General features: G+C 39.2%; 1 protein-coding gene across 2 annotated transcripts in view; it reads right to left on the reverse strand.

Moving 5' to 3' along the window:
• The window catches only part of LOC126470564 (GTPase-activating protein and VPS9 domain-containing protein 1), a 366,100-nt gene that overhangs the window by 94,057 nt on the left and 256,726 nt on the right, over positions 1–15,317 (reverse strand). For both annotated transcript variants that reach the window (XM_050098503.1, XM_050098502.1), the window contains exons 21-24: positions 14,829–14,920; positions 8,916–9,169; positions 2,710–2,852; positions 2,431–2,544 (exon numbers count right to left, since the gene is read on the reverse strand). In XM_050098503.1, coding sequence (XP_049954460.1) covers positions 2,431–2,544; positions 2,710–2,852; positions 8,916–9,169; positions 14,829–14,920 — 603 coding nt within the window. The remainder of the gene's footprint in view (positions 1–2,430; positions 2,545–2,709; positions 2,853–8,915; positions 9,170–14,828; positions 14,921–15,317) is intronic.

Raw genomic sequence — 15,317 nt, forward strand, 5'->3', positions numbered from 1 at the left:
ATAGGTCATATATCCTAAATGCATAAAACTAGGACTGTAATTTGTCCATGGCTTCATGCTGTTTACCTGCATCTGCATTCAATAACGCCAGAAACTTTTCCACAAAATACTTCAGAAGAAAATGATGTATGGGAAACAGACCTAATTTGCACAACTTTTGTATTCCTTGGCATTTCACTCTTTGGTGGGTATTTTGGACCATGTAGCCACATGTGACAATGAAATATTTTCATACACATGGGAATTCCTTCTTCTCAGCATGCTTGAGATGATCCACAAGTTGCGAAGTACAACTACCAATGTCCAAATCACAAATTTCATTCTTTCTGGTTTCTTCCACTGTGGTAATCAACCTCTAAAAGAGATAAAAATTTTACCACTGAAGGTTGTACAAATTAAGACATTAAATTTTTTTAATGTATCCACCACAGATCTTGCTGTAAATAGATGCGAGGCACACCTGACTGTAAAATTACATGCAGGTATAACATTTGACAAAAACATAGAGCCTTAATTAAATCTGATGACAGGAACATAAAAATCCTTTCTTCACGGGGCAGGTTGTACTTAACTGAGGAATCCTGTTAAGATGTTTTGGATGTATAAGAACATGGAACTTGCAAATTCAACAGCTCTTCTTCTTGAAGAGGCACTACTCTAAATTGGTGATCCTTTCACCTTCAGAATATAAGTTTTGGAGACATAAAAGCTGATCACCCTTAACAGATTTCACTTCACAATTGAGTAGGCTCAACAAAGGCTTCCGCTGTTCCAATACCAAATTGTCCATCACTGTAGCTGAGTGGACAGTGCGCCGGCTTGTCATGCAGAGGGGGCCGAGTTTGATTCCCGGCTGGGTTGGAGATTTTCTCCACTCAGGGTCTAGGTGTTTGTGTCGTCTTCATCATCCTCATTTCATCCTCATTTCATCCTCATCGATGCGCAAGTTGCCGAAGTGGCGTCACCTGAAAAGACTTGCACCAGGCGATCAGGTCCACCCATCGGGAGGCTCTCGCCATACGACACTTCATTTCAATACCAAATTAAACATTTACTCACAGAAAGCCAATGGGTGCACAAATTCATCAAAATTTTCATCTCACCATCATATGAAATTTTTTTTTCAGTTTCTCCTTTCTCTTTGTATTATTTTGTAGAAAATAGTATATGTCCAGTACATAATCATCGATCTGGAATGGCAAACATGTAGCTCCCTCTTTTGCAGCCAAACTTAACAAATTTTAAGGACATCTAACAACAAACAGGTTAATCACATCACTTTTCAACACACATGCAACTCCATTCTTCATTCCATTACAGGTTCATTATCACAACACACTATCAAACTGTTATTGAAAGGAATATTACAGTTCTTCGGAGTGTTAAGAACAAGTGTTCCTGTGCTGATACCACTGAAATCCCCCTGTAAGTTCAGGAGAGATGATAAGCTGCTTTCAATTATTTTTGGTCGTAACAGCAATGGGAATATAGGTTGGAACCGCCTTTGATACTACCATCTGTTTAACTAGAGAATGGCAAATCTCTATAACATTCTATTATTTCTTCTTTTTCCTTTGTAGCATTTCTCTGATAGCTGCTACAGTTTTTGTCCTTGAAAGCTGTATTTTTTTTTTTTTTGCTATATTGCTATCTCACTTTCAATTTTATCACCGAATTTCAGTTTTGTATTGCTATTCACATATGTAACCTTTTCACGATGCTTTTCGGTTTCCACATGTTTTTAAATATCACTTTTCCCCACTATGCGACAAACAAATGTCACATTGGCTAACTGTACAAAATGTGAACAATGGACCTTTCGTACTCTCTATAATGCATAGTAATTGTTCCGGATACTGCTGTTAGAAAACAGATTTTTTTGTTGTTGCCATTACGAAAAAAAAGTTGGATAACGTGAGTCTTCAATTAAACACAATAAACACACAAAAACACAAATCAAACCAGACCATGAAAACACCTCTAATAATAACAGAATATATACTACAAAATGTGTTGGGAACAGCAGAAATAACAACAATCAATATATAGGATGCACACGACATCATCTCATTTCTAGGAACTTCAATATGTATATCAATTAAACAAGACTAATGACTAATGAGCAAAGGACTTCCGACTGGTGGCACAAACTTGAATAGTGGGTTTCTAAATCAAATGCCTTCAGTTTGATGACATTTAACTAAAAATTGGGCAATGGAAGGAAATGGGAGGTGGGAGAAAACGTGATAAATCAGGAGACTCCCACCTTAATTGGGAGAGTTGACAGGTATGGGAATGGAAAAAGCTACAAGTTCCAGACTGGGAAAAAGACAAGTCTCTCTCTCTCTCTCTCTCTCTCTCTCTCTCTCTCTCTCTCTCTCTTTTTTTTTTTTTTTTTTTTTTTTTTTTTTTTTTTTTTTTTTTTTTTACCTCCGAACATGTGTCAGTGTTGACAGTAGACTCTGCCGACATTTTATTAGGTATGCAATATACGGCGAACGCTTGCGGTAATCTTCCCGAAGAGATCTAAACAATCTGCGGCACCTACGCAAAAAAAAGAGATGAGTACAAGACAATTATTAGAAATTATTGTCCAGTGGTAAGCTTTTCAGAAAGAGAAAATATTTTTCCATTCTCTGTGACAGTACATGGTTAAGACTCTTAATGTTTAACAAAACAGTAATTTCAACTCATAAAATGGAAACCTACCCTTCTTCATCAAAAAGTTTAATACATCTTAATGTTTCATGAAGGTGAGAAATACGAGAACGATCCTGCAGATTTATAGCTTCAGCCAACTGTAATTGCAGGAATGATACAAGTTCATTTTCTTTCTGAATTGATGACTGCCTCTGCAAAGAAAAATAATAAAAGTTTTAACAAGCAAGAATGGTATAAAGATGGAATTTCATTTCGGTTCTGCTGAAAAAGTAAAAATAAGGTCATTTACCGTGGGAGCTATCAAATCTGAATATCTCCTCAAGTCATATGAGAATGAAGAATCTCGTGACAATGCCCTTGAATAAAAAATTCTCGGACTTTTTGATGCCCAGATAAAACCTCAAGCTTTTGATGATTACCATCATGATCTTCAGCAGAAGCAAGTGACTGGCTTGGCTGCTGCTGTTGTGGCATTATTTATCCCATGGAAGGCTGCAGATTGATTAGCGTATGTAGTCCTGCTGCCACAGCTGGTTTCAATGTCTGGACCGGTGGTACCACTACTCATGTACGGGTGAAACCAATTTGGCAAATTTCTCTGATACTTCTCAGCATTGAGAGCTCACGTCCAATAACATTACATATGCTGTCCCAGTTGAACCTGTTCGCACACATTCTATTTTCTACAGCATCTTTAATTACTATACTCCAGTACGTAAAAGCTGGGACAAAACATTCATTCATCAAAGAGTATTTTGTGTTTACTTGTGAGGTTGTGCTCACCATCTGCTGATTTCTCAAGTACCCAATTTTTAATGTGCTGTTGATGTTCCGCACCAGGGTTGGAAATGATACAGATGAATTGGCCAGTGTAGTTGCACCCGCACTCACTAGGATACTATAAATCTCATGGACCCTGAGGGTCAGACTCCTTAACTGGGTGCATCATCATCTTTATCTTCTTGGGTGGTCAGAAAATAGTTCCGATTCCTTGTTTACTTTATACTAGATGAAGCACTGAAGAAAGCAAGGAACACAATTGGTGGCTCAACATGTGATTTTTCAATATTTTCACATTTCTGTTTCTTGGAGAGTCCCTTCTTTATATCATATGTCCTGTAGCCATTCTTTTGGAACACTTCAAAACCCAAGTGGTCATCATCAATCCATTTTAACAGTATACATCAATGTATTAAAAAAAAAAAAATCTTCTCTCTTCTGTACTGGATGTTGGAAACATTGTGCTCTGAGATATAAATCAGTGTTTGTCAGCTTGCAGTACACAGTGGCCAAGCTCTCTCTCTCTCTCTCTCTCTCTCTCTCTCTCTCTCTGACTTTTGTTGTATCCACACATCTAAAAATGGCAACTTTCCTTCTCTCTCTGTCTCGACAGCGAAGTGGACATTTGTGTATATGCTGTTAATGTGTTCAGTGATCTGCTCCAGAGCTTCAACAGCATATGGCCACATCATAAATGTGTCATCAACATAATGATAAAATGAAGATGGGCAAAACTGAGTGAAATTTAATGTTGATCAATATCACAGCAAAGTGTCATCACTGTTGGAGGATAATACCCTAACCTGTCATACAGCAGAAAAACTGTGTAGCTGCTGAAGAACTCTGGTCTATCAAATAATGTCATGAAAAATCTCACAGCTGGAGCTGCTAGACTTCCAAGACTGTACAGATTACCTAAAATTCACAAAGACACGCTATTGAGACTTATCATTAATATTATTGGTTCTCCCTCCTAAAGGCTAGCCAAATCTCTAACCAAGTTAATGACTCTGATAGTTTGCTGCTGTGAACATCACATTAAAAGCTCTGAGATGTTCACTGAGAAAATCAAACAAATACAGGCTAGTGCAAATGATAATTTATGTCAGCCTGGATGTGGTGTGTCTATTTTGCAAAAGTTCCTGCGGAGGACACATGGAAACTACTGGAAGTATACTTCCCTCCTCAAACTATAAAGTTGTTTCAGTATGCTACGATGACCACCTGTTTCCTGTACAGTGATAAATTTTATGAAATGACCGATGGAATGGCTATGGTTTCTCCACTACTCCAACAGTGGCCAACTTCTTTATGGAACATTTTGAGAAATGTGCTTTGAATTCGACTCAATTTTGCCCTTCATTTTAACATCATACTGATAACAAGTTTATGAACTGGCCATGTGACATCGAAGCTTTGGAGCAGTTCCTTAAGCACATAACAGGCAGTTTTCACGGGGCACGGGATATACAGCTGGTGCTCTGCAAGAAACTAAAATATGAAAATATTGAACAATCACATGATGAGTCACCAATTGTGCTCTTTCCTATCTGCAGTGCTACATGTAGTAAAACAGAGTCTTGAGAAGATGAGAAATACGAGGGTTGCCCAGTAAATAATGCCCCATATTTTTTTTCTCCAGAAGTATTTATTCCACAACAATCAAATTTACATATGTGAAAGACTGATGTTTTGTCTACTTGCTTTATTTTTCCACATAATCTCCTTCAAGTTCGACGGCCTTTTTCCAGCGAGACACAAGAGCGTGTATTCCCTGCCGGTAAAAATCTTTACTCTGCCTACGGAGCCAGGTTGTCACTTCGTGAATCACTTCTTCGTCATCGGCAAAACGTCTTCCACGAATGAAATTCTTCATTGGCCCAAACAAGTGAAAGTCTGAAGGAGCCAAATCGGGGTGTAGGGTGGATGGGGTAACACTATCCAACCCAGTTTCGCGATGTGTTCACAAGTCCTCAAACTTGTGTGAGGACGAGCGTTATCATGCTGAATCAAAACATCCTGTGGGTTAACATGACGCCCAAGGCGCTGGAAGCGCTGCTTAAGTTTGTCTAATGTTTTGACATAAGCCTCTGAATTAATGGTACTGCCTTTTGGCATCACATCAATGAGAATTACGCCCTCGCAATCCCAAAACACAGTCATCATGACTTTTCCGGCTGAAGGAACTGTTTTGAATTTTTTCTTCTGTGGAGAATAAGCATGACGCCATTCCATCGATTGTCTTTTTGTTTCGGGCTCAAAATGATGCACCCAAGTTTCATCACCTGTCACAATCCGTGACAAAAAGGCCTCCCCGTCAACGTGAAAGCGTCGCAACAAATCGAAAGAAATGTCTTTTCTTTGGGATTTGTGATCGACAGTAAGACACCGAGGAACTCATCTTGCACACACTTTTGAGTATCCAAGCTGATTGATAATCACATCCACACTTCCTTTGCTTACTAACAACTCCAGTGCCAATTGTCGAGTCGTAATGCGTCGATCCCGTCGAATGAGAACATCAGCCCGCTGCAACATGTCAGGCGTGACAGCCGTGGGAGGCCTTCCCGACTGCGGCAAATCTCGGAGCTCCGCAGCACCGCCCTCTGATGCTTTCACCCTCTGTGCCCAGCGACCAACAGTACTCCTATCGACTGCAGATGTTCCGTAGACGTTGCACAAGCGTTTATGAATATTGCCCACGGTTTCTTCCTCTGCTACGAGAAATTCAATCACTGCACGTTGTTTCTGACGGATGTCACTTGCAGACGCCATTTTAGAACATTCCTACACCACCGCTCTCTGTCGGAGGAAATTTAAACTTTGCGTACACACGCGGGAAACTTCAAATAACTCGCACCTAAAGTGTCACATTTCTAATATTTTTTATTTCGGAGAAAAAAAATATGGGGCATTATTTACTGGGCAACCCTCGTAAGTCCTATTTTTTAATCATCTAAGAAGGTAAAGGAGATACTGTGCATAGTTAAGGACAGTCTCCATCTCAGGGCCCCTGGGGTTTATAAATTACTGAACAAAACCACACAAAGAAACGCCCAATACTGTTTGATGACACAAAAGTTTTGTCACAGGCTCTCACATATTTTGATTCTATTATCAGAGAGGCCATAGAAATTAGAATGTGAGAGAACAATTTCAACCAGGACAATGGATATAATATTAGTGGTACATGAAACCGAGCTCTGAATACTAAGAAGAAACAGAGAATTTTGCCAAGTTGTTTAAACTCCTACGAGAGCTGTGGTGTCACCACCACAGACAGTGACACCAATTATGACAGCAAGATGACATGCGTCAGGCAATCGCATGCCATCCGTGGGCTATATAAGGCAACCACAGCAGCAGCCATTACAGTAAGTTGTTCCCGACAAAACAGATGGTGATAATGATTGAAAGCTTGAGGTTTTATCCAGAAAGGAAACAGCAACAACTCCAAGATATGCAAGGAAGGGGGGAAGGGGGAGTATACACTCCTGATTCCGGTACTTTGCAGTTAGTATTTTGCTTACAGTGCTCTCCCACAACACCAATACCATTTTCATTACAAGACAAAAGGATAAACTCATGTTGTCATATTCAGTATCAGTAAAGAAGTACAGCATTGTTTTAAGTATTTGTATTAACACAGGCAGCTTCAAACTGGTCTTGTTCTATTAAGATCTGAATCAAAAGTGTTAGCCATCTTCTACAAACTCAAGTGAGGTAAACTACATTTGTTAACTTCAAGTGTGTCTATCTCTAGATCCACTAAACATCAGACACATTTATACAAGTTTTTTAGTATGAAGTTGTCCTAAAGAAATACACTGACAGAAAAAAATTGCAATGCCAAAAAATAATTAATGTAGAGTAATGAAATTTTGGGAATACACTTGTCTAGGTAACAAATGTAAGTGATTAACATTGCAAGGACACATGTTAATGTAAGTGCGATATAAGCCACAGCAAATGTGAAATGCTGGTATATTAATACCTGGTGTAACTGCCAGCGTTACAAGCATGCAAATGTATGTGCATTGTGTTGTACAGGTGCTAGATGTTTGTTTGTGGGATGGAGTTCCATGCTTTTTGCACTCAATACAGAGACAGTTAATGCTGGTTGTGGATGGTGCTGGAGTTTTAGTCCGATGGATGATGTTCCATATGTGCTCGATTGGAGACAGATCTGGTAACTGAGCAGGACAAGGCACCATGTCCACATTCTGTAGAGAATGTTGGATTGCAGCAGCGGTATGTGGGCAAGTGTTATCCTTTTGAAAGAGGCTCCCTGTAATGCTGTTCATGAATAGCAGCACAACAGGTTGAATTACCAGATGGATTTACAAATTTGTAGTCAGGGTGCATGGGATAACCATGATAGTGCCTTCTGTCGTATGAAATCTCACCTTAGACTATAACTCCAGGTGCAGGTCCAGTGAGTGTACACAGAGAGGCTGGCTGCCCCAACTTGCCTACTCTTAACCAACATGCAGCCATCACCAGCATCAATGCAGGACCAGCTTTCATCAGAAAATACAACACACCTCCACCCTGACCTCCAATGAGCTCTTGCTTGACACCACTAAAGTCACCAATGGTGGTGGTTTGGTGTCAGTGGAACACAGGCTATAGGGCATCTAGCTTGGAGCTGTCCTTTAAGTAACCAATTTGTAACAGTTTGTTGTGTCACTGTGGTGACAACTGCTGCTCAAATTGCTGCTGCAGATGCAGTATGATGCACCAGAACCACATGATAAACATGGTGGTCTTACCTCTCAGTAGCGCCACATGGCCATCCAGAGCCCGGTGTTCTTGTGACTGTACTTTCTTGTGACCACCTCTGCCAGCAATCACGTACAGTGGCCATATTCCTGCCAAGACTTTCTGCAATACCACATGTGGAACATCCATATTCTTGTAGCCCTATTAGATGACTTCGTTCAAACCCAGTGAGGTGTTGAAAGTGGCGTCTTTGTCACCTTAAAGGCATTCTCGGCTAACATCAATTCACCACGTCCAATCTCAAAGCTAACTAACACTCATGACCATTACAGCATGTATTTAAAGCAAACATGATTTGCATCCTCACAGTGGCACTACTAGCACCACTCTTATGCGACTAGTGTGAGATCTGAATAGCCATCATCTTTCAGATATAGAAACATGCCTACCAACTTTGGTTTATGTTGCAGAACTCCTTCTTGGTGTTGGGATTTTTTTCTGTCAATGTATTTGGCATTCATTCTAAAATGTTCTGTATATTTTAAAACTGCTTCTCATTTTTAATTTCTTTCATCGGTACTGTACTTCACTTTAGCTTTCTATATTAATCAACTGTTCCTTGCTAGTAAAGATGGTTCAGCAGTTAAATGAATCCCTTCTTACCCCGGTATAATTCTTTGAGTTCAGTTATTTTTGGTCTCATTTACTAAGAAATTAATAGACAGTATTAAGATTTGTTGCCAACAACTTACAAGAGCTGTCAGTTTTTCTGGTGACCAAGACACATGCTGGACATCAGCTGTACTGAGTACTATCCTCAGTTTCCTTTTTGCATCAGTAAATGCATAAGAAGCTTCAATGTTGTTTGGATCTATGTTGAGACGTTCATCTGAGGATTCCTTGTGCTTTAAAGGAACAGTTGAATCAGTAATCTGCTCAGCTGAAGCTGCATTCCCAGCGACATTTGGCTTACGGCGATACTTTGCTAGGATATCTTCTGTAGCATCTAAAACATACAAAATCTCTAAATTAAGGTGCAGTATTATCAGAATCAATGTAGCATGGCTAGAACTGACGTGATCAATAAGAGAAACAAAGAATGTGTGAGACATAACTATTCGTAAGGTTTAGAAGCATATTTTAAAACACAATACTTAACGGCATACACTTGTAGCCAGTCACACAAAGAAATCACAAAATAATATTGCTGGAATAAACTGTGTTTAATGTCAGTCATGGGAATGGAACACTTTTGCATCCCTGCCAAACAGTGACATTCATTGGACAATGACCAGGGTGGTGTAGGAGCTGTTATCGCAGCACCTAACTTCAAGTGGTCACAATGGAACTACCACTGACTGGTATTGTACTGACTGGTATTACGTGGTAAACTGATGATCAGCCATGGCTGATAAACTATCGCACACCTACAACCATCAAGTAATCATGACATTACTAATGAATATAAATGCTTTTAGGATATTTTGTGGTTTTTTATTATTGAGTGTATGCCTAGCCTTTCAGCAGCTCAACACTTAATGTCATGTGGTGCTGGAAACTTAATGTCATGTGGTGCTGGGGCTTCACAACATGTCATGTGAAATATAACCCAAACAAACAAGCAATGGGTGGAGCAGCTGGTTGCTGAAGTTTTTACAAGCCTTAGTGTCAAGGACTCCACACAGTGGCAAGTAAAGAAAACAAACTCTCTTCTTGTACGGCACATACTCTTTAGCTGCAGCTGCTTATAAGGTGGTGGTTTGTGGAAGAGGTCAGTATTGGTATGACAGCTCCTCCTTCAGATAAGTAAGTTTAGAAGAATTTTCAGTAGGGTTAACTGCTCAAACTGCTTGGAGTATTATTACTTGATACTTTTAACATACATCAACATACCCTGAAACACTATGGATACATATTAATACTTTTCTACCGAAATAAGGTGTTGATGGGCGAGCAATGCATGAAAGCATCAACGCAATTCTTAAACTCCCTTGTGGGTACTGCAGCACTTAATACCAATCGTAGGAATGGAACACTTGTATTCCTGCCAGTGACATTAATATGTATGGAACCAAACTTTCATTCATGTAAACTGGCACATGAAGACTGTATGTACCTACAGTGTATGAGCACATACTTAAACATGACACATTTGACTTGGGTGTTTCAGTACTGAAAGTGTACTAAATGAATACTACCAGCCACAAACCATACCTTCCCATCTGTAATCCACCAGCTCCAAGACTATGCCAATGAATTCCCAATGTCTTTCATACATACTTCCTCACATACTCCTCATATCCTGCTGTCCCTAATCATGGGCTGCTTTCTTTTGATCTGTACTGGACGTTCTTAAGAACATATGGGGATACATCATCTCATTATTATTCCCCCTTACTGAGAACTCCTTTGCTTCCTTCCCATGATCCCCTACCAATCTCATTTTATACTGCCCCTGCTCTGCCCTGTGTATGCCTGCATAATTCTGTTTCTTTGACACTTCCTTCCCTGATAAACAAGACACTCTTCTTTAGCACTGGCCACTGCTGTCTTCTCTTCTACTTTCATTATGTTTATCTTTCCTCTCATCTTTTTCCACACATTCATCTCCTCCTTCACACTGTCACCAGTGCCTTAATAATATTTCTTATATAGCTGTTTCTGTGTTTGCTCTTCTCTTCTTTCTTCCCTCAAAGCCACTTTTCTTGCAATTGACAGCAGGATTGCTTTTTGTTTTACTTTTCTTATTTATTTTTACTTTACTTTGTACCACTTCACTTGCCTGATTTGCCATTTACCCTCCTCATTTTGTTCTTTGCTGTATAATTTGATCTGCTTTTCAATTTCTTACTTTAACTCAAATATTTGTCTCCATTTTTCTGTTCCTTTCTTCACATGCTTGTCTTACTGTTACTAAGTATGTAACATTCTGGCACAACACCACCTACCTTGACAATATTACTTTTACAATGGTAGTATTTCCATTTTTTCCCATGTGCTTCTGGTAGGTTTCATTCCACCTGGCAAATCGAACCCCCCCCCCCCCCCCCCCTTAATTTTAAAAGAAGAAATCAAAACCCCTGAATCTGCTTGCTCTGTATCTCAAGTTGTCATGTTGACCTTTTCATATCTAATGCCAATACATCTGAATTGGATATAATATGCTAACTTAATAGGATTTATTCCTTTTTTGTCATTCTAGGAAATACACTTCATAAGGAAGCACCAACTAGATGATGGACATTAAAAACAAAATTAAGAAATTTATTATCATCAATTTCACAAACAATTACTTTAGTAACGAATGCCATTTTAAGTTCCATATGCATCTCTGTTATATTTCTGTATGGGCTAGATTCACCTTTAGGTTTCTAGAAGTGCATCTCTCCAATTTCTTTGATGTCTGCTGTCATTTTACTATATAAGGAAGTTCTCTGGAATTGGTTATAATAGTGGTTCATATGTGTTTTCCTTTACAGATACACTGTGCTTTCCCAGAACCCTTGCAGTAAGTGTAACCCTTCTTGTCTTCTCCGCTACTGCCGTTGCCATTTCATATTACTTCTTAGTATTACTCCTAAATATTTAAACAATGTAGCAGGCTCCAGGAAGTTTAATACTAACCTTGCAGCAGATTACTACTGGGTTCTTTCACTTTGGGGGAGGGGCAGCAGAGTGTGGGTATTATCCTGCATTATACATACTGAGGTGGCAACAGCCATGGGATAGAGATATGCACATACACAAATGGCAGTAGTATCGCATACACAAGGTATAAAAAGACAGTGCATTGGCGGAGCTGTCATTTGTACTCAGGTGATTCATATGAAATGGTCTCTGACGTGATTATGGCCACACAGCGGGGATTTGCAGACTCTGAATGTGGAATGGTAGTTGGAGCTAGAAAGATGAGACATTCCACTTCAGAAATCATTAGGGAATTCAATATTCTGAAATCCAGAATGCCAAGAGTGTGCCGAATACCAAATTTCAGGCATTACTTCTTACCACAGACAACACAGCAGCTGACAGCTTTCACTTAACGAGTGAGAGCAGTGGCATTTGCATAGAATTGTCAGTGCTAAAAGACAAGCAACACTGTGTGAAATAACTGCAGAAATCAATGTAGGATGAACAAAGAATGTATCTGTTAGGACCATGCAGTGAAATTTGTCATTAATAGGCTATGGCAGAAGATGACTGATGTGAGTGCCTTTGCTGCAGCACCTCTCCTGGGCTCATGACCAAATTGGTTGGACCATAGACAACTGGAAAACCATGGCCTGGTCAGATGAGTCCTGATTTCAGTTGGTAAGAGCTGATGGTAGGGCTCACATGTGGTGCAGATCCCACAAAGCCATGGACCCAAGTTGCCAACAAGGCATTGGGCAAATTGGTGGGGGCTCCATAACTGTGTGGGCTGTGTTTACATAGAATGGACTAGGTCATTTTGCCCAACTGAACCGATAATTGACTGGAAATAGTTATGTTGTCTACTTGGAGACCATTTGCAACAATTCATGGACTTCATGGTCCCAAACAATGATGGAATTTTTATGGATGATAATGTGTCGTGTCACCGGGCCACAATAGTTCACGATCTGGCCACTTGGATTGCCCAAGATGAATAGCATCGAACACTTGGGAGACATCACTGAGAGGCCAGTTTGTGCACAAAGTCCTGCGCTGGCAAAACTTTTGTAAATATGGATGGCTATAGAGGCAGCATGGCTCAATATTTCTGGACGGGCTTCCAATCACCTATGGAGACCATGCAATGTCGAGTTGCTGCACACAGTATTAGGAGGCATCCCATGACTTCTGTTATCTCAGTGTAACCTTAATGAGAGCAGCCATTCATATCAAGACAAAATTTTGTCCACATCTTCCCATCCTTATTTACGATTTCCTCACTGTTGCTACTTCCCTAAACATAACAGCATTGTAAGCACACAGTCTAATACTATTACTGAATGTATGTGACAATCTATATGCTTCTCTGAGGTACATCAATGCTACTTTCCTTTCTGTTGAACTTTAGCTGTCCAGTATAACAAACAATTAGTGAAAAATTTTTCCCTAAAAAGCTTTATCTGTTAAAATACTCTGGTCATTTGGTCATTAATCAGCAATGTGAGAATTCTGGAATCTAAGAATAAAGAATCTATCTATTCACGTGCATTTATTATTTGCAAGATATCAAGTGTGAATAAAAAAGCTGCATTTCACAAAGTGGTCTTTTCCTGTAAACGAAAGAAGTCACATGCCATAAAAAGATTTTCTGTTTGTGTTACAAAGATATTTTGCACTTACTTGTGTAGAAAATGTCAGTGCAAATCATCTGAAACAGTGCTGAAGCCTGAGTCAAGTAGCATCATCAATTGAAGATATCTAATTTTATTAAGAGATTAGCCTTTTAATATCATGAATCTTACTGCTAATATTACATTGAGGTGACAAAAGTCATGGGATACATCCTAATACCATGTTGGACCTTCTTTTGCCTGGCATAGTGCAGCAAGTCGACATGGCAAGTTGTTGGAAATCCCCTCCAGAAATATTGAGCCACACTGCCTCTACAGCCATCCAGAACTGTAAAAGTATTGTCAGTGCAGGATTTCGTGCACAAACTGACCTCTTGATTATGTCCCGTAAATGTTCTATGGTATTCATCTTATGCAATCTGGGCGACCAAATCTTTTGCTTGAATTGTTCACAATGTTCTTCAAACCAGTTTCAAACAGTTGTGGTCTGGTGACATGGTGCATCATTGTTTGGGAAGGTGAAGACCATGAATGGATGCAAATGGTCTCCAAGTAGCAAAACATAATCATTTCTCATCAATGATCGGTTCAGTTGGACCAGAGGACCCGGTTCATACAGCGTTGCTTGTATGTTATAACACTGACAACTCTAAGCAAACACTGCTGCTCTTGGTCATTAAGTGACAGCCATCGAACTTGTTAGTTAGAGGTAATGCCTGAAATTCTGTATTCTCGGCACTCTCGATGTTGTGCATCTTAGAACATTGAATTCCCTAACGATTTCTGTAACGGAATGGCCCATGTGTCTAGCTCCAACTACCATTCCGCATTTGAAGTTTGTTAATTCAGGATTAGAAAAGAAACCAAATTTCACAACAGAAATAATGTATGGTTTAGTCTATAGTCATATTTTTTTTTATTTCGTCTACAGGCTAATGGTTTCAGTATACACTACCACCCTCAGACCATACCCTGGCATGCAGTCATCATGCTTGTTTCCAATTGTGAAGCGAGTGTGATGAATGCATGCCAGGGGATGGTCCGAGGATGGTATTGTATACCAAAACCGGTAGTCAGTAGATAAAATAAAAATATGTGACTTAGACTAAAACAATATGTTATTTCTAAAGTGTATTGATTGCTGTAGAACTCACAATATAGTGAGAATATGTAAAATCCACATATCACATAAAATCCCTATTCCTTAATAAAACTAATAGCAAAATGAATGAAAGCAATAAAATAAATACTGGTACATCAGTACATTACAATTTCTTGAATGTATAAGCTAGATAAGTATTACTTTGAAACAATGCTGAGTAATATGTTACAACTGGTGTGCAATAACGACGACACTTAGGCAATTACTTGAATCTATTAAAAACAAAAGATTCACTATACCAGAGTGTAGTGGCCGAGCTTCTTCAGAAAGTCCTCTTCGCAGTCGATGTGATGAACCATCAGTTTCAGTGGCATTCAGACTCGATTCATAGCTGAAAATAACAATAAAATTAACAATGTGCACATAAAAAGAATAAATAAAGCACCACTGTATTGTGCCACTAGTAATTGGAAACAAATTTCAATCCTAGTAAAAAATAAATGGAGATTCTTTTATCTTTTTACACTTTGAGAGCCCACTGGATGACTGGTGAACCTAATGAAATAGCAGTATCTTAGTGTAGTTTCTCTGAATGTATTTCTGGACTTTCGACGATAAATTGTGCCATCCCTCTTCAACAGTTACACTGGAATGAAAGCATTTCCATGTTCTTCCTGCACCAGGAATATAAGATATACCAGAAAAATGGCTACAGCCAATGGATAACTATTACTGAGTATTATTTTTCTCCACCACAGCATTCAGACTATATAATTCTACATAAACCA

This window comes from Schistocerca serialis, chromosome 3, assembly GCF_023864345.2.
Source record: "Schistocerca serialis cubense isolate TAMUIC-IGC-003099 chromosome 3, iqSchSeri2.2, whole genome shotgun sequence".
In the NCBI taxonomy this organism is placed as follows: domain Eukaryota; kingdom Metazoa; phylum Arthropoda; class Insecta; order Orthoptera; family Acrididae; genus Schistocerca; species Schistocerca serialis.